This window comes from Rhea americana, unplaced genomic scaffold (assembly GCF_003343005.1).
Source record: "Rhea americana isolate MKP2758 unplaced genomic scaffold, rheAme1 scaffold_99, whole genome shotgun sequence".
Lineage (NCBI taxonomy): Eukaryota > Metazoa > Chordata > Aves > Rheiformes > Rheidae > Rhea > Rhea americana.
In genome coordinates, this window is record NW_028187188.1 from 2,730,262 (window position 1) to 2,750,692 (window position 20,431).

Here is a 20,431-nt window from a genome sequence, read left to right on the forward strand (position 1 = left end):
TCAACAGATCATGTATTTCCTGAGCTGAAAACTGTGTTTCAACCACTGTGGTTAGTGGTCAGAACCAGAGCTCTTCCACAAAGCACTCCAATTCTTCTTCTTGAATATTTTTGTATTTTTGGCCTCTCATAGCAACATATTCCACACTTTAAGATTGTACTTCTGAGAAAAGGTAATTCCTGGTTTTGGTTCTAAGTCTTTATGTGGCAATATTATCAGATGGCCACTGTTCCTTGTACTATAAGAAATACTGAGTATTTCCCTAGTTCTCATTTTTTAGTTATTCATGATTTTAGAGACCTCTCTGTTGTTCTATTTTAGTTGCCTCTTTTGGCAAGCTGAAGAGTTTTAGTCAACATATTATCTTCTTATACAGACCAAGTTTTGTAACCATTCTAATCCTGTGTATCTTTTTTGGTACAACAAAAGGTTTCTGCTGCATTCAAAATGCACCATACAGCTTATTTCCACAATAGCATAACAACTTGTTTTGTTCGTTTCTTTAACAGCTAGGAACCTTTCTGGCTGCTACTAAACAATTGAGATGATGCTTTATTTATCAATGAATTCACTGCTGAATATAGTTAAAAATGTTGCTTTCTAGGGCCCCATGTGTGTTCACTTGTAATGAATCTGCCACCAAGCACCACAAGATCCTTCTCATGTTCTGCACAGCCAGGAAAATGTTGGATCATGGCGTATGATTTTGTATCATCAGCAAGCTTGTTACCTCACTGCTCCCTTCCCTTAACAGGTCATTTTTGGAGTCAGCTGAGTAGCTCTGGCCTCAGGATGTACCTTTGCAGAATCCCACTGCCAACTGAGAAACCTGACCATCTACCTYTATCTTTGGCTTCCTGCCCCTTACGTAGTCAATCGGACGAACATCTAGATTCTTAAAGGCTCAAAAACTTCTTGACAGCTCCAGTAAACTATGTTTACCTTAGACCAAAGAATGCCCAAATACATTATCGCATTTATACAGCATTATAATTTCACATTTATTGGCAGATCACAATTGAGAAAAAGGGAGCTAAAGGGTGTCCTTCTTCCTCCAGTCTCTTTTTTCTTTGTTGTGCTTTTCCAATAGGGTTATCCAACCCACTAAATCTCCCAGCAAACATCATACTGTGCTAGAGATCAGATTTTGAAGATTCAGAATAAAAGCTTCTGGCCTTCTCTCAGGCTCTAATAAAAAGCACACTGTCAAACTCACATGGCCAACTACTATGTGACTGTTGCTAGGTATTATCACTGGTGTCATTTTTGTTGGTTTACTGAACACTTTTTATATTACACATCAGTGATTATTAAGCCTCATGCCACACCAGTGTTTTCTTAGCTTTAAAAATCTAGAAAGACAAATCACTAAGTTTCTTCCCCTCATGTGACTAAATTCTTCCAAATTCCCATCTGGGCATTTAATTTTAGAACATACTGTCAGTCTCATACTGTCACAACTGGAGTTTTTGGATTACAGGTACTATTTTCAAGTGACATTCATGAAGACATAGATCCTTTTCTTTTCCCAGYCATTTTTTTTTAAAAACTCTTTTTAGAATAATGGATTTAACATGCTAGCAAGGTCAATCCAGAATTTTAATGGTGAGAAATTAGGTGTTTTTCTACTTCTCCTGAAAGGTATTATTTGTCTGAATCAAGTTTATTCTTAGCTCCTTGGCAACAGAGAGACCCCAATTCCTGCTTATTTTGTGCTTTCAAYGCTCTTGGCTTCTGATTGCAAAGTGATTTCCACATCTTCTAGCAGACAGTTTCCTTAGGCCCTTGGCGGAAGCTGCTTTYACTCAACTGCAGCACTCACATCTAGATGGTTTAAAATAGGATTGCTGTATCTCTCTMAGTTTTAGGGCTCAGGTTTAAGAAACAGGCATTCAAAACCAACTGGCAGAAAGAACAGTGAACCAAAAAGAATGTTCTACCTCCTATTAGAGARTATACTCCTACAAAAGCGATTACTCTAAACTGTTCTGATAGGAAAATTAAAAYGATTCTTTTAAAAGCACGAACTTCTAACGCGGATAGACACTATTTCTGGAATAACTCATCTTTTGTCACAACCCGAAGCATTGTCAAATTCTAACTCTCTGGTATAAGTAATTGTTTCAGAAATTGTTGGCTTTGCTGTGTTTGAGGAAATAGGATGTTAAATTCACACAAGAGTAGGTCTTCTCTTCTCCGCAAATGATACCATTTGGATTTACTTAGCAGCAGCTCTTACAGTGATTTCTAATCCAGGACATTTTTATTTCCAATCCAGACCAAAAAATGATTTCTCAAAAACAAAGTGGATCACACGATACAACAATTATTCTTTAAAATATCAGAGAAAACAYGTTTTCCTTGTTTGATACACAGGATACAGTTTCAGCTTGTTACTTTCAAATTCACAGTAAAAGATTTTGAAGAAATGATTTATATAGTGCATCTTAGAGCCATCAAGTACCAGCTTATTTGGTTTTGTAGAAATACTCTAAGCTACCAAATATCAGATGAGTTACTCTGACTTTGTGTGTTCAAACTTGCTCAACCAGTTGCGCACTTCACTGTTGAAAGAAGTTTCTTAGAAGATTTTAAGCTTCACATTTTTCATCTGTTTCAACTAAAGTTCTGTATCAAAGAACACAAAACTTCTTGCTCTAGATCTGCAGGGAAAGACACTGATCAGCTGGATAGCTTGTATAGTGGAGATGTCATAACGCCCTTTGGGTTCATGTCTATATATTCACGCTGTACTGAAAAAAAATTCCCTGTTCAGACATGCTGTCCTGATCATTTACAGTCACTTATATTTGTGGAGAAGGAACAGTGAGGAGACCAGTTGGCTTGATCTTGTTTATTCCTCCATCTAGGATGCAGACCCGTGGGTATTTGTTTTTCACTAGATGAGCTGCAAACTGAAACAGATACATCATTAGCACACTGCATATATAGTCCTTTGATCAAAATAACTTTTTATGGTAAGAAAATCAAGTTAAACAAAAGAAAAACTTACCAGCCCCCAGAACAACTCTTTTTTTTTGCACTTAGCCAAATACAGAAACCCAGGCCTGTATGATATAACAACTGAGAATGAATTTGTTTTTCATGAAAGTGTCACATTGATAACTTTAAATATTATTTATCTCTTTTTTGCCAGGTTTTTACCTCAAGCTAATATGATTATTTGATCTCAGAGTGCTAACTGGAACCCCTTTCAAACTGTGAAACAGCAGTTATTTTTCTCTGGGATAATTAATTCCCAGCTGTAGGTTCCCAAATGTGCAAGCATCACAGTTTGACAGTATTGGCATTCATTTACCTGTCAAATGTTTCTGATGACTTTATTTCACAGACACAAGATCTGAATTTGAGCTCTAGTGTCTGTTCTCTTGCAAACTCTCTTTTATTTTAATCTGCCCATACACAGATTACACAGCACACACAACAATCCTTTAAAGCCTGTCTCCCCAGTTAATTCATCTCACAARTCAAACACAGGGATCCAGTCTCCACGTAGCAACGTAACACCTAACTTTAACACTCAGCTTCATGGAAAACAGCTACACTGATGAGGCCTACAAAGAAATTGTATTTTGTATATCACATCTCAAACTTACTTTCTAAATACTGACTGTAATATCTCCAAAACGAAGCCACTGAAATGGGTGAATTGGTATTTTTGGCTTATATTCCTTATTATCCATGACAGTAAAACAGATACTRAGGCAGAACAAGATGTATTACAGTATTACCTGATCAAGTATAAWTAATTTCTTTATCAGAGACAGGCAAAAATTCACAGTAGCAAAGTTTTAAATGTCTTCTATAGCTAGAACTTTTTTTTCATAACGAAGGTATTTTTTTACAYACACATGTAGTTAATTTCTGTACATCGGTATGTTGAAGTTACTGCATTCCATTCTCTGTGTTTCAAGATGGATTGGAAAAGGGAGTGAGCAACTAGTAAATGATCTGTGGATCTGTCGAGGCCAAATAAGAAGTTAAATCAGAATAAGAAGTCACAACTAATCAGAGGACATTTTGGCTGTCAGGTCTGTTTCAGGTACTTGCCTAAGACCAAAAGCAAGYCTGATCATCGTTTCTTCCATTATTTTGGGTGGGTCAGTGAAGGATTCAAAGGATCACAGGGAATCCCTCCCATAATCGAAACAGTTAACAGTTAAGTTACAACAGTTGGTGTGACAGACCTAAATGCCATGCCTTTATAGAAGGTCTCTGATGCAGAGGTGGTATAATATGCACTCAGCTATCACTAGAAGAGTCTGACTATCTCTTGCTCTAATCACAGTCCATAAACATACGGTATATACAGGAACAACAGAGAAAAAGAGTACTCAGCTGTGTGTTATTGTGAGCTACAAAAACATATATATTCCTAGTGAAATACTCCTGCCAAACATTTCTACGCATCAGCCACTTCACAGTGGTCTCCACCTGTGACTAACGGAAAGTGTTCTACCTCGGACACCATCCAACGTTGCTCACAGCTGGGCAAAAATGGAAAATGACAACAAGCATTCAGACTGACAGGATGCAGTACATTATTTGCTGAGTACAATGCACCATGCACTGGTAGAGTGATTCTGCTCTATTGATAGTTTCATAATTCTGAGAATAAACTGCAAACTCTCTTCCAAGTTTTTGAATGCCCTAGCCTTAATGTAACTACTAGTCCATGTTATCAGAAAAAACAATTGGACCAAACAATTTCTTTGTATTTARGGTTCAGACACTCTGTCCCACTGTATTTTAGAATTGCTTTAATAACCAAAGTATGGTTGGAAATAGATTCTTTACTGTATATGACAAGGGGCTCCTTTATAACCTTATGCTGAGGAATCTCTTGCTGCTTTTCTCACAAGGCATTCACAAAGCAAGAGCTGAACAACCTGTGGCTGTTAGTAAACGGCAGGTAGAAAGCACAAGAGCACGTGACAAGGCTATATACCGTGCTATGAATCTCTTTTCTTCAGTTGTCTCAAAACTGTCTGCAGCTGTCCAAGAAAGGCAGCAACTGCAGTTCAAAATATTGTGTCTAAACATCTATTCAGGGAGAATCCAGTGAACTGAGAAAGTACTACCTTTGGTACCTCACTACTGTGGGAAGTAGCTGGAAGCCAGAGGCCTATAAATTGTCATGAGCTGAGAGCTGTTATCAAACTCCAAATGCCAAACTCCAAGAACTTTGCAAATACCTCTGCCTTTAAAATACAAACTGGCTGCACACTGCAAAGAAGAGAAGAATCAAGGTTTAACTCTTACAGGATTTGATATGATTAAAGACATTCCTAGTTTTCCATCCAGTTTTCTGTATTATGTCACTGAATGAGGAAAAYGTAACTTTTGATAAAGAACAGATTTAGAAAGAAGTCTTACTATTACACTCTTCCTAATGCTTTGACTTTTTATAGTTCTGGTATAGTGTATGTTTGTGTCTTCTTCCACATCTATCTGTCACAGATGAGAACATGAGCTTGTGCATCACATTTCTGAAACGTTCCCAACACCACCTGGTATCTTTCCCTGCCAAAATATACTGTATGAAGCTTAGCTTTTTCAAAACAGATGAAAGGGGCATGTGCACTGCTGGAGGGACAAGGTAGAAAGGACTATTTGAAATAGTTACATGGATCCCTTCTTCCCCTGCCCCAATACAACCATCATTTATGTTCATCAGTATGTTAAATTTAAAAGAATCATTTTTTCCTCTTATCTAATGTTTCCCCTAAAAGGTTGGAAGAAATACTCGTCCAAAATGAGCAGAATTTCAAGCATTAAAAAATGCCCAAGGTTTTGTGCTGAATGATACCACTGAGCTTCTGCAGCAGAAAGTGACACCTCAGACTTCAAACATGGGCTGTATTTCCTTTACAAACATAAAGCTACTAAGCTTTTTCCTTTCTGCCTCTGGTAATCTTTCCTCAAAATGTAGTCCCAGGAAAGTTAGGCTACTGTGTTTTTATCAGCATTTAGAGTTCAAACTGAATTTCTTCTTGCTACTTTAATAGCAAATATATAKGAATGAATGAATATGTGAATGACTCGTTTAACTACTATTTTGCCATGGCTTTGGTGAAGGCTTTGGAAATGCTTTTGCTCTGCTATGTAATACATACATCAATTCCACATAAAAAAAATCCTTCCTTTGAGTATAACTGAGACTGAAAACTGCAAATTGCATTTGAAAGCATTCAGTTAAGAATGTGTCATTCAGATACTTACAAAATCAGGCTTCTAAAGGACAGATGTAGCAAAGCAAATTCATTCCAAAATTTTGGCCAATATTCAACAGCTTACCCTGTATTGGTGTTGCTCTTTATATGGACAGACATAATAGGTCTGCTYCTTTAAGTATCAAGAACTGTAATAATCTGCACAGTTCAAAAGAGGAAATGATATTTGTCAATGGAGCTTCTATCAAAATATGTTTATACTACCCTTTTCCAAGCAATAAATTCACAGCTTTCAAGCRTGCTGACTATATTACACTAGGCACATTGTGCTTTCAGACTGTCTATGGCAGAGAGTCCAATAACACAACACAGCTTGAGCTGTGTCATTCCCAGCTCCCTTCAGGCAAGCTATAAGCATTGCTACCTTTACATTATTCACTTTCACAGACATTCCTGTGACAGGTAATAATTAAAGGACAAGCTGGGAGTTAAACAACAACAACACACTGTACCAAGAATACCATTAGGAAGTTCCGTCTGAATGTGAGGGGGGATTTCTTCCCTGTGAGAGTGATGGAGCACTGGAACAGGTTGCCCAGAGAGGTTGTGGAGTCTCCTTCTCTGGAGATCTTCAAGGCCCGCCTGGATGCAACCCTGTCTAACATGCTGTAGGTGACCCTGCTGAGCAGGGGGGTTGGACTAGATGATCTCCAGAGGTCCCTTCCAACCTTACAGTTTCTGTGATTCTATGAAAAGAGATTGMTGTGATTGATGTTATCAGTGTATTAATGTACTACTATACACTGAAAGAATCAGAARACAAAGAGGCACATTAGAAACTGGAAGAGAAGTCTTTACCAAACTTTGTAGTACTCATCCATTGTCACAAGTTGTTCCCCCCATCATTTGTAAACACATACTACACAAACCCCTCAGGGATGACGGCAGGCTTTTTTGCGGTATGATTTTGGCCAAGACTTAGCCACTCTGAAAGCAAATCACAGTCGAGGTGATCAGTCTATATATACACAGATTTGTGTATATATACTTTTTTTTTTTTTAAAAAAAAAAAAAGAACTCTTTCCATATGTCACAAACCACACTGAAAAAAAATCAAGGATATTTTTAGACTTCTTATATTAAAAAAAAAAAAAAAAAAGATAAATGAAATGTCACTCAAACATCAAGGTGAAAGACAGGCACTTAAAGTCTTTCTTATCAACAAAAACATTGCCTAAAAGTTACAGTATTAACATATATTGAAATGAAGTACTAGAGACAAGGAAGACAACTTTATGAAAAGATACGTCTTTTCCACACACAGACCCGTCAGAAAGGAATACTTTCCATTCCATCAGTATAAAAATATAGAAATAACTTAAAATACCTGTATGCAAAGATTGGAAAATAAGCCTTGACAAATGGATACTTAATAGCTGTGTTCAGAATACATTTTACTGAGAACAAAGTATGAGTGAACACTCAGATTTTCCTGACAACTTATCACTTCCATTTTTCATTTCCTTAAAAATGTAGTATTAATTAAAAAAAAAAAAAAAAAAACAATAGTTGAAAGCAAGTACTGGAAAAAATGTAATTTTAATTGTAGAGATTTGGCTCTTGCACCACAACTAATTTACACTGACCAAAACACATTCAATGCACTCAGTACTGCTGAACTGATTTCTGAAATAAAAATGCAGAGTGCAAACCTATTTTACTTTTGATAGAACAGAAAATAAAAAAAAAGTTAATGATCAGAAATATATTTTTAAAAAGAAACATAATACAGTTGAAAAATTTTTTTTTTTTTTTTATAAAAAATAAAAAAAAAGTTAATGATCAGAAATATATTTTTAAAAAGAAACATAATACAGTTGACTTGAGTATAAAGAAGAAAGCAAGTTTCTTAAACATTCCATCTTCCTCCCATCCCTTCCTCCCTCCCCAAAAGTATCTGAAATAATTTTGCTCCCTTTTTTTCCATTTTATCTTTAGGATAGTTTTAGCTTTTTCATAAAATTGTCTACAGACTGAAAAATGTTCGAAGAAATGCTCAGTAGCCCTTCCATAGCTTTGCACTTTTTTTTTTTTTTTTTTTTAACTAACGTTATCCAAATTGGAGGCCCTTTCCATAACCATACAAGACTGCCAGTTGGGAAGCTGACAGCTGACCTCTCAGAAACCATCAGCTCTGAACTATTACTGAGGGCATGTTGACACTGCCAGCTTTGACCTGTTTCCTCTTGCACTCTAGGACCCAAGTCCTTGGACCCTTCATATAGCACACGTTCCCTCCTGCAGCAGTCAGCTCTCAACAGAAGTTAGTTCCCTCATTTCCCTTTCCTTTCTCTGGAGTTTCACTAGGCCCTTCTAAATGTGTTTCTCTTTAGAAACATGAGCAAATCTGCCCTTTAGCATTCTATGCAAAATCAAACCTTCAGACAAAACTTCATCTGTATCCATTAGTTAAGACAAGCTTGTAACAAAAAATACAACATTAGCTTCTCTGGGAAAGATTTTTTATAAAGTCTACAGAATCTGGCAACAAAATCATACAAATTCTGTGGGAACAGGACACTCTTACCTATGTGTCCTTTAAAATCTCAGCCTTCACAAAATAAGGACCATTATCAATATTTTGATAGTGGATCAAGAGAATTGGGAACAAGAATACAAACACAGGGAGCTGTGCATTACTTAAATGTTGCTTTGAACATGCATTCCACTGAAAAAACTTTTTAAGCTTTTAAAAATGTGATGACGAATGGATGGAGAAGTGACTTCAGTTTTACATTCTCCAGATTTTTTTTAAACAGCATTTTCACTCCTCTTTCACAGTTAAATCACACAGAAAAACAAAACAAAACCAAACCCAACAGAATGGTATTTTGTAAGTCAGCTGCTTGCTGTTTTTTCTCTTTATCCCACATTTTTTAGCAAAAACAGACTGTGTCAATGAATTAGCACCTACATTTACAGAAAATGTTGTTTTCATATGGAAAAAAAACATTTTTCCGGCTAGCAATATGTTACACAAAAAGAATGTTGAACATGCCCTCTTCTACTTGCCTGGAAAAGGGTCAAAAATATCTCATGGAAAACCTCAATTGCTTGTCTTTGCTTTGGAGATAATTTATATATTCTATATATTAGCTGCTTTGTGACAGACAAAATTAGTACTCTGCCTCAGTAATTTGCAGAAATGGTCTAGACAATGGATTTACATCAACAATAACTCATCTAGATTTTAAAAAAAGCAACATCAGAAGTAAGCACATTACTATTTTGAATTTACTACATTGCTATAAAGAGAGGTGGTCTTTTAAACTTTGACTTACACTTTATGAACCTTCTCACCAAACTGAAATTGTGCCATTCCCAGAGTTATCTGKTTTTCCAAAGCAAAAATAAAATGTACTGTGTACTTTAACTCTGCTATAGTATTTAACTGAAAATAAAATTACTTGTATATTAAATAACTAGGGAAAATGAAAAGATAGCAGGTTTCTTGCAAGCCACACCACTCAAACTAAGTGTATCATTGTCAAAACCAATTGCTGGAGCATGATTTAATATGAGCTAAGTTATTTCTCCTGTTCTAATTTCAGTCAACACTGCAGTAATACAGACAAAAAGCTGGAACTGGAAACAGATGCAGCTTAGCACCTTAAAGCTGCTTAGGGAAGGGAAAATGAAGAAATCTCACCCTTCCAAAAAACCCAAACCAAACCCCTTGCTAAATATGCACAATTATGATCTATCTTTGCACTCACTATGTCTCACACTTTGAAAATGAATGAAATCAAAAGATGYAGAGTTTAATGAGCACTGAAACGCTATTTGGTATTAAACAAAAAAGAAATTGCACTTGGCCATTCTCTGTCTATCTGACTATAATATACACTCAACTGCCCATGCTATAATTTAAATGTTCCTTATCTATCCGTGGATGTGGGAAAGGGAATTTTAATTCACTTGAGAGGTGCTGYCACTTAATTTAGAAGTTAAAGATCAGAATAGAATCTGATTAACTCCAACATAATGCTTTTTATGTAACTGTTTCCTGCTGTTTTCAGACACAAGTATTTGCTCTGGTAACAAATGCCCAGAATCCCCTAGGAGACAAAAGAGTAGAACAAAATTAGAACCAGGCTAAAGTAAGGAATATATTGCAGAACACAAGTGAGAGCCAGGCACCACCACATGATGCCAAGTACAAATTCTCCTTTGCAATACCATTATGCTGCTAATGGCATATTCAGTAAGGCACTCATACATCAGCAAATCTATTAATTTAACTTTCATGGTGAGTAAATTATATGGCTTAACAAGTAGGATTATTACCTTGTTTAAATTCTGTCCTAAGGAAGTGTTCACTTAGAGCCAGAGCAATACTAAAGTCTGTGGCACTGCTGGCTTCCTTTGCCTCCTGCTGGAACAGGATTTTACTGAGTTTTTGTTCTTTTTTCCCCCGCCTCTCTCTTGCCCATGAAGTTCTAGACAGTGTTTTATTTCCAATTTTAAGAAGTTTGAAGAGGGGGAAAAAAGCTTCTCTCTACAAATCTGTTCAGCACATTCAACTTTGCTTGCTCCTTCCCCTCTTTTATTTTTTTAAATGATGCAAAGCAGGTTACTAATGCAAAATCTAAYTGAAATGTTCAACCTCCCAAATGCAAATGGCCACATAAATCAAGCAGCATTTTTCACACTTCCCTCCCTCAGTCCTGCATAAATTAAAAATAAAAAAACATCTAAAGGCACCAATCTTTTCTATATTTTTATTTGAGTAAATATTGGCCAACACTTCTGAAAAGTTCTGCTTTGTGAAAGGAAGTATTTGTTGCTAATTCCTTTTCAGTTGGAAGCATGTATCTCTGTTTAGAAAAGATACATTTTAAATGGAGTATCTTATAACATTTCTTTGCACAAAATTGTTTTTGTTTCTACATATTCTCTTTTGCAATTTTTCATGTAACTAGGTTGCTTAGTGAAATTTAAAAAGTAATAGCTATTGTTTTTGTCAAGCCCTAAGCTTCTAATTTTTGGATTKGTTAAGTTCATGAATATCTATAGGCAGTTCCATACAGCCATACAAAGTAAAACTGAAGTTGCCTTGCAAAACAAACCACAAAAGAAAGGAGCGCTAAACTTTATCAACACAGTGAGACRAAGGTCGGTTTTGTCCATACCGTAAGGGTGTGATAGAGATGGTGACTCCTACCAGTATTTAGGCTCCAGTATTCAATTAATTTCTGGCCAGACTGGTCGATCATACGTTTTGTTGCTATTTAAAACTCTGTACTTTTCAGTACGGCTTTCAAGAACTGTAAAACAAACCAACAGGCAAAGCATCTCTCTCTGTCTTTTTTTTTTTTTTTTTTTTAATGAAAAGCTATAGTGTTGACAATAACAAGTAAACCCAGAAAACATTGTTTCACTCAGCTGCAGAAAGGCTGAGCTTGAGGATATGGCAGCACCCTCTTAGGTGGCTGAAATGTTTGGATCTACTAAGTACACTGTAAGCTTTAAGTTTAGTAAATTAACGTTTCATGTACTGTGAAGATTTACAAGATGGCAGTAAAAGCTAAGACAAATYTGGATTTGCATAAAGTGTCACAGTGCTGAGGGAGAAAACCACTTAGCTGTGGTGTAACGCACAGCCCATACTGTAAAGCCCTTATCCCATCCTTCCAATGGAAACTTGTTTTAGGTTGTTTCTTCTGTTTTAGACATAATCCATATATTGTTCCTTTGTTTCAGATACAACATCTCTGACTGGTCCTGAAAGACAGTTCCTGGAAAACGACTTGCTAACCTGAGGGACGTCTCCCATGAAGACACTCATTAGCGAATACTAAGGCATTTTCTCTTCCCTTTCTCCATTCCCAGGTTAGTGATGGTAAAGCTCTTACTGAGACAAATTAGGATGTTCAGTGATTTAAAATGCAATTGTTGAAAGCTGGTGCATAACCCCCCCCCCATCAAACGCTTAAAGTGGCCACTAAATCATCCCCATTTGGCACTTAGCATTTAAGTATTTTGCATTTGTTCCTTTCAGGAGGGATTTATGTATTCAGCATTTAGTGAGCTACTTCGATTATTCACACTGATTGATTTCATACTGAAATACTTATAACAGGCCTACCCAAAGCTGATGCACAAACTTAAGATATTCACTCACTGAAACTATTTGAGATGGCTGCGCAGTCTGTTCTGTGCCATCATTTCTGTTGTCTAAATGACATGACATATCAGAAGTTAATTTTCTAAAAGACGAAACATGGGTTAATGAAAATGTCATACTACTTAAAATTCCCTATATGTATAAACTAAACACATCTATCAACCAGATGCTTCTATTAGCTGTCACATGAAGATCTTATAATKGTCCACAGCCCTTCACCAGCTTCCCTTCACCTCAGACGAAGAATGAAAAAAGAAATGCTTCTACTCGTTATTCTAGTAGTTTACAACACCATAGAGCATTTACTTAYGAAAACAGAGGCAAGTCTGAGTGCAGTTAGATGAGCTAAATGATTCTAAAAAACGAGGCAGTACACTGTTTCTTAGCAGGAGAGATATGAACYGTATCTTTTCTTTTTACTTCATAACAGACCTGCTTCTTCCCTACTTACCTTGTATATACTTCATAATGCTACAGAGAGTAAATATAAAATCCATGCCATTTTTGAAAACTAGATCTGGCTAGACGTACTTAAGCACATTAGAAGTGCTGACGTCACTTTCACAACACACACTAAGTATTTTGAGGTTGAAAAAAGCCATGTTAAATAATTTTATTTTAAAAGGTGAATTTTCTCAGATCTTGAACACTTGAAGGGAAGTAGGTTTTTTTTTAATTCCTGTAGTGATTGCCAAAGTCTTTGTATGCTACTAACATATGAAGTATCCTTCACAATTCAGTATCTGTGATGTATGTGCAAATATAAATGTATACGTTATAGCAACAGACTTACAGTAGCTGTGTTCTTCGCTGCATTTCCTACAATCACCACGACTCTTCCTTTAAAGCTCTGGAGCATGGCAGTAGCTGGGCACTGGACGAGATCCCCTTCTGCAGTAAATGCAGAACCAAATGGAATGTTGATGCTGCCAGAAATGTGGCCACGGTTAAAGCTTAAGGACTGTTAAGGGCATCTGAAAAGCACAGACATTTGGAGTATACACACAGCTATAATGGGTAGCCGAGTCAGAATACCATCCCTAAACATTACTGCAATACTGACAACTAAGCCTGAAACCCACTTCGAGGAAAGATGATGGAACTTTCTACATTCTAGGGATTTTTTTTTTTTTTTTTTAACACTATAGTTTGAGTTCAAACAATCTGGTGAGCTTGGTCTCTATTTTCTTTTCTCCTCACTATTTACAGCAGAAAGCACATAAAATCAAAACAATCTCCTTTTCAGAAGTCTGCTCTTCCTCCTGGCTGATATAGCAGTGCTAGTCTCTTGTGCTAATGGATTTTGACAAACCTCAGCACATATGGAGAAAGCATCTTCTGACACTATGTAGATAAAAACAACAGAATGAAGATCTGTTGGTTTTAAAAGGGATGTAACCTGGCACAACAGGCACAGATGTGTAAAACAAAACAGTTGGAGCTGAAGACTCAACCCCCCCCCCCCATAAGTATTTCTGGGGAGTTTACTTCAATCAAATCCTAGTCTGTCTCCCAGGAACTGAATGCTGGGGTATCTGTTGCACAGGAGTTTAATGCAAAGGGAATGAAACTCACATACTTGCAATGTGAACCAAAAGTAGATGGGAATTATATATATATACACACACACATATAACATATATGTATATATATGTATATACAACATAGATGCACTCATATCCTCAGATGAAAGAGCATCATGCATGTCTATCTGGAGCTACACTAACAGTGAGAGCATAGCAGTCATCATACTGCAAAAAGCTAACATATGCACGCCAGGAACTCTTGAGATATGGTTAGTTGTGCTTTGTTCTTAAACGGTATCTTTCAATGAGATTTTTATGACCAAATACTGAATATGAAAATTGTATGAAATCTCTTCAATATGAATTAAGTTGGACCACTACTACCTTTTTCTGAATTTGAATTGTCATGATTAAAAAAAAAAAATCTCTCTAAACTACTTCTATAGACTATATACACAATAATACAGAAACACTTCTCTTCCCCAACAATAAACACTAATAGCTTTGAGGAGATGGAAAACAGCAAACTGTCGCAAAAATAAATACAATGTTATATATATCCAGTCATTCTTTTTTAACGTACTTGTAGAAAGTTATTAGATTCTGGGATTTAATTTAAAGGGAGCTCCTTAAATGGAGGTAAAATTTAACCAACTTATGTTAATACTAGCATTCATTTCTTGTGATTAGTGTAACACTTTCAGTTTCATGATTATTATTACACAGTGGGAAAAACAAGCATTTGAAAGAAAAAGGATGATCACATACCTTTCATTAATGTAGTTAGCTTGGTTCTATTTTGAAGGGGAAATTTATGACACTTCCTCCTTCACTAATCTGCACCAGCCCTCAACTCCTCTGATTTATAATTGCATCATTCTCATTGCTACTAACCAYGGGAAGTTTTGAAATGAATGAATGAATTTAGACAGAATAATGCTTTGAATAAACTTAGCTGATCATGCTCATACCACTGAGGATGCTTAACTGCTCAGAGCACTTTGACATAATCCTTTCCAAAAGAAAAAATACATTTACTTATACTAACACCACTAATATCCAACTASATAGAGTCAGACTGTATTTCTTGTCATTCGTATTCTCATTAATCTTAAGCGACCATCTTAACCTTTCCAGTACTAAGACAACAAAAAGGCAAAGATTTTGTGCTATAGACTTTGAGACCATAGAGTACTTAGCTATAACTTTCATAACTGGAATGGAACATTGCCAGTATTTCTGTTAACATTCTTAATGAAATAAGGCTTAGACAGAACTGCTTTCTGAGTAAAGAGGACCACATTTTCAACAGTATAATTCCAGGAGAAATAAAGCCATTAAAGTCCAGACAATGAAGAGTCAAACTATTCAGACACATGAATCTTTGCTTAATTGGAAACCTTGCATGAAATTAATACATGCAAGCAAAACAAAAAAAAGCACTATGTTGACAACATTATTTAGACAGCAAATCACACTGTAAGTTCAAGTTTGGCATATAGTAACATTATAACTACTTGAAAATATCTGTTTTAATTCAGAATCCTCCAGTTATATAATTTAGTTCACAACATGAACAATACATTTACTTCTGTTTACATAGTAAAAATCGTATTTACCATTCTGCTTGTCATAAGTCATTGTTAAATGACTTGTCGTAAGTATTGTTAAATATTTAATAGAAAAGTATACTCACGGCACTATTTTTCTGGATATACAATTACCTTTAAAATAGTGTTTCAACAAACTACAAAATGATGAAAAATAGGAGGTTAAGAATACTTATTTAAACTTCTACTATATACTTTAGGTCAAATATTTAGCCCTGATTCACTGTTAAAGGGCAACAATTTAATCAGTGTGAGAGCATCACTACTAGTCCTACATTCCTTTTAAGAAAGTATGGAAAACCTAGAAATCCTGGGCATTCACTTCACTGTTCAGAATTTACACTTCTGTTCTCATCCACATGCAGTAAGTTAGCACTAGCAAGTTAAACATTAAGATTTTTTTTCCCCTCTAAGAGTAAAGACATTTTACTGAGAGGAGCCTGTGGGATCTCTATCAGAGGAGGTCTTTAAAATCAAGTCCAATGTATGTAACAGGAATGATTCTCCTTTTTTTTTGAGTAGAAGGTTAACTAAATCTCATGATACTTCCTTCCTTATTTGTCTGTGGAGTATCATTGYTAGCGTGAGACTCTGGACTCAGCTTCGTAAGAATTACAGCTTATCATCTTATCATCTGGTAAGTTAAGAGTAAGTGCCTCCCTCAAAGGCAACAATTTACATCAGCTTTACTATTATGAAAGAAGCAGCACTTAAAAATCATATAAAACAGTAATAAATATATTCCCTAAAATGTTAAGTGTTGCATCTAATAAAATTTTGTTATTGTTCCTACTTTTAGATGGATGCTGATGAAGATATTTAATCCTTGTAAAGCACATCTATAAGAAGGAACTCCCCTTCCAACAAACAACCCAACCCCTAATTACGCTGCTTCAAAAAAACAAAACAAAAAAAAAAAACAAAAAAAAAAAACAAAAAAACATAATAGCCTCCACAACCAAAGCACTACATACCTGAAAATGAATAAATGAAAGATTAAGGTGTAGATAAAGATCATAAAGAGAGAGATTCAAGATATGTTTAGAGCTCTTCTGAATGTAAGCAAACTAGAGGACAAATTAGGGCAGCCACAAGGCTACGTTACCTGACAGTAGCAAGGCAGCACTCAACAGGAATTGACTTTTCACTAAGGGACTGTCAAAACACATGAACTATCAACCCTTTTTCACTTCTCTTCCACTTACACTTCCAAAAGACTGGTCACATTAAGTAAGGAAGGTTTGCTGATAACAGTTGTTATAAAAAAGAAGCATTAAAGCACCCATGTATTACAGGTACAAAGTGATTTCACTAGAACCACAGCTTAAAGCRTGGAAGTAAAAGTACAGTGTTTGTCCTATTCTGTATAAACCAGGACCTTCCATGACTAAAATYTGTGCCTTACCTGTCCCTTTCCTATTATTTCCTATTCTAATATCACACTGTTCCCAGATAAAGAAGAAGTAATTGTTACAAGCATGATTTGGTATGAATTGCACTTTTGAAGGATACTCTTCACTGTTACGAATGTCCACCACCAGCAGCTTTGGTTTGCTAGATTTTGTTTTCTTTACAGGTGTTTTGGAATGACTTGGTCCTGTCAGCTCACACAAGTCAATCAAATCTTCTGCTGAAATTCGTGGTGACACCTCTGCCTTCAGGTCATCCAGCTTGATAGAATCCCTAGACTTTAAAAGAGAATTAATATTAAAGATGACAGAACTATTTAGTGACATAAGAAATACATTTTGTGAAAAAAAAATCTCTATTTTCATAATTGCTGTCACAAACAAATCTCTAAACTGCAACAGAAAGGATATGTTATGGTCACCAAGAAGTAATTCCACAGTGTTTGAAGCAGTTTTTCCACCTTCCTTCAGAGGCTATTTTACACTCCTGAGACTCTTGAGTATTATTACAACTACACCGTCATTTAGAAAAACTAGCTTGAGCCAGTTCAACCCAAGTTACCAAGAAAAAACATGAYGAATAGGCAAACCTCCAGCAGGTTCAAGAGGGTTAACTCAGATCCTTTATATGCAATAGACAAAAATATCTGGAGCAGGCCCCAGGTTTTTATCTTTAGACACTGGGGTAGCAAAATCTATTCAAATATCTAAATGTTAAGCAATTTCTACAGTCACTTCTCCAATTATCACATAAGCAAACGTAAGATTTTACCCTCTCAGCTGCCATGGTGGAACTTCCAGAAATGTATCTGCATAAGAAGGTCCTCATATCATGGCAATTAAGCTTTGAAAGTGCTTCATTACAAAAACATTCATGTACTATATATTTAAAAACACATCAGCACATAGCATGGTGTTAAGGAGTTAAAAAATTATGCTTATATACAATCTCCTGCAGCAAGAACACTTTTTTTTTTTGGATGGTGCCATGACTCAATATGAAAAAAATACAGTTTAAAGTAGCTTATTTTTGTTATTCTTTAATCAAGCAGATAGACAGTTAACAGATTAGTTACATATGCAGAAAAACACTATGGAACTCCACTTGCCCCAACAGTTACATACATCAGAGATGCACTTACAGAGCTCAATCATCTTACAATAGGACTGGTTTATTTYGTGCAACCATTGCACTGCTATTGTGCAGGAGGTCAAACAGAGGCAACTTTCTACAASAGAGGCAAGAGTCTACAGCTCTTTCTAGTGAGCTTTTCTAGCTTGCCAGGAAACATAAACAAACAACTGCTGAGATTTGATACAGAGAGCATTTTCTGAAAAATCTTCAGACTATTTTGATCTCTTATTTTTGGGAAAAAAAGATCTACATTAATAACTAACCATTTCCTCATGGAGATTTCCTTGTGTGCTCTGCAGTTGTTCAGAAGATAAAAGCACAAGCATACACAGATGGACATTAGAAAGTGGAGGAAAAACCCAGTCCCAAATGGAGCTATCGTTAGAGTGTATTACTTGTGAGAATGAAYATATAGAGCACAGTTAAAACCAGAGGACTTTAGTAGAAGTGCCACAGTAGTAAGTTTCATGTTTTGAAAAAATATTGCCTCTCTTACCTAGTTTTGGTTTAYCACAATCCTATTGGTTCAAAACACCATGTTTAAAGGCTACAAAAAGTTTCAAGAGAACACAGTAAAACACTGAAGCACACTGAGGCACTACTTAGTACTAGCTCAACTGATTGCTGCCAGCTCTAGTGTTTGTTTCAGTTTCTAAACTATATGAATTTCCCATTTATTCTGTGGAATATTTCAAGTTTAGAGAGGAATGCCATGAAAATGCTAGGGAGCACAGAGAAGTGAGATTTAACTCTGAGATATTTCCCAAGATACATCCCAGAAAAAGACTTCCTAACCAGCTGCTATGCAGTTATAAATACCTTYGCTATGAAGCGGGATATCAAAAAGCAGTGAAAATTGCAGACAAGAGTCTATTGTGCTTCAAGGAATACATTAATCCATGAAACTGGCTTTTCTGTTGTGTGCTACAGTATTTAAAACRCAAGAACTCGAAAATTGCTAGTCTCAGCACATAATTTCCTCTTGAGTTGAGAATAATAGATGTCATAATACATTATAATCAGAAAGATGCTTGAGTTTCTAGATAATACACTATTTTTCAATAGAATAGACTCTTATTGTGGGTTTCCATAAAACAGACCCAACCCTGCTTCTGTAAAAGCAACAGTGTGATTGAGGACACATCCATCYGCCCCTTGCTGCCCAAAGACACCTCCCAGTTGAGTAGGTGGATTCCTAAGGAGTCCAAGGAAATTACTTGGATAAAAGGGGAGGAGAAGAAAGAAAAGTCAAAGTCTTCTGACAAACTTCAGATCTATGGATTCAGTAGCCCACCACCTGGGGCATCACATAATAGTTTTCAATATCCAAGAAAGCTAATGAAGTAGAAAGAGTAGTGATCACATGAATACACATTTAGCCAGGACAGCTTCATTTTTTTCATGACAGCACTAGCAGACTTCACTACACCTTCCTCCAGAGAGCACCTGTGAGGGACACAGTAGGGAAGCGAAACAAGTCTGCTGCAGCAAAAGCTCAAATCTTGAAGCAGGGTCAGAYGATTACAAATAACAACAAACATTCAGGTAGCAAAGTCAGGCATTATAAACGTACAATATGTCAGCGCAGATGGCTGATATGACCTGAACTAGGTCATCTTCAGAAATATTTATGTTGTGATGTACTCTGATTATACAACTTTCCACTTTTACTTACATGATTCTTGTCTAATTCAGACTACATGACAAAYACCTCAGGAAAGAATAAAAGTTTAAGAGGGAAGTCTGAAGTCTGGTAGTCCTCATTTGCCACAGTAAAAACCAAAAAAGTCGAAATTCACCTGTATTCCTATAAAAGCATTTTCCTTATCTATAAAGTATAAAGCCACAAGAAGTGTTCCACACAGAGAGACCATCTGTCCTATGAATAACGTTTAATAACCAGAATATTTGTACTTTTTCTTTTTTTCCCCCCATTAACTGGGTTGAAAATAAGGATAAACATATTCAATTGTGAATTTCACAACCACCTTTGCTATAATTTCCCATGTTTCTGACCTAGCATGTCTAGCTCTATCTGTATGGTACATATAATGACACAATATCTGAATACAGGCTTTAAATAAAGCTATGGCCTACAGCTCCTYGACAGACTTCTAGGAAATAGAACTGCTGAACCAATTCCATCTTTTAATAACAGTTTTATCAGAGTAATTTTTTTCCTTCAAACTGTAAAGTGAAATACATGCATGCACTTATAAAATCATTTCTCCTAACTACATTTACCTGGTGTATCTGATTACAATCATATTCCATGTCAGAAGTTTTCTCATAGGAATTCTCTAAAAAAATACCAATCTGTCAGGTCAAGCTAAACATGGTTAACACCAAGTTGCCAATCCTTCTGCCCAC

The 20,431-nt window shown here is 36.0% G+C and overlaps 1 protein-coding gene across 3 annotated transcripts in view; it reads right to left on the minus strand.

Annotated features, from left to right (window-relative positions):
- Positions 1-2,244: 2,244 nt before the first annotated feature.
- The window catches only part of TBCK (TBC1 domain containing kinase), a 107,719-nt gene continuing 89,532 nt past the window's right edge, over positions 2,245-20,431 (minus strand). For all 3 annotated transcript variants that reach the window (XM_085325640.1, XM_085325641.1, XM_085325642.1), the window contains 3 exons: positions 17,030-17,205; positions 13,175-13,334; positions 2,245-2,915 (listed from right to left, as the gene is read on the minus strand). In XM_085325640.1, coding sequence (XP_085181766.1) covers positions 2,805-2,915; positions 13,175-13,334; positions 17,030-17,205 — 447 coding nt within the window. In that variant the 3' untranslated portion in view covers positions 2,245-2,804. The remainder of the gene's footprint in view (positions 2,916-13,174; positions 13,335-17,029; positions 17,206-20,431) is intronic.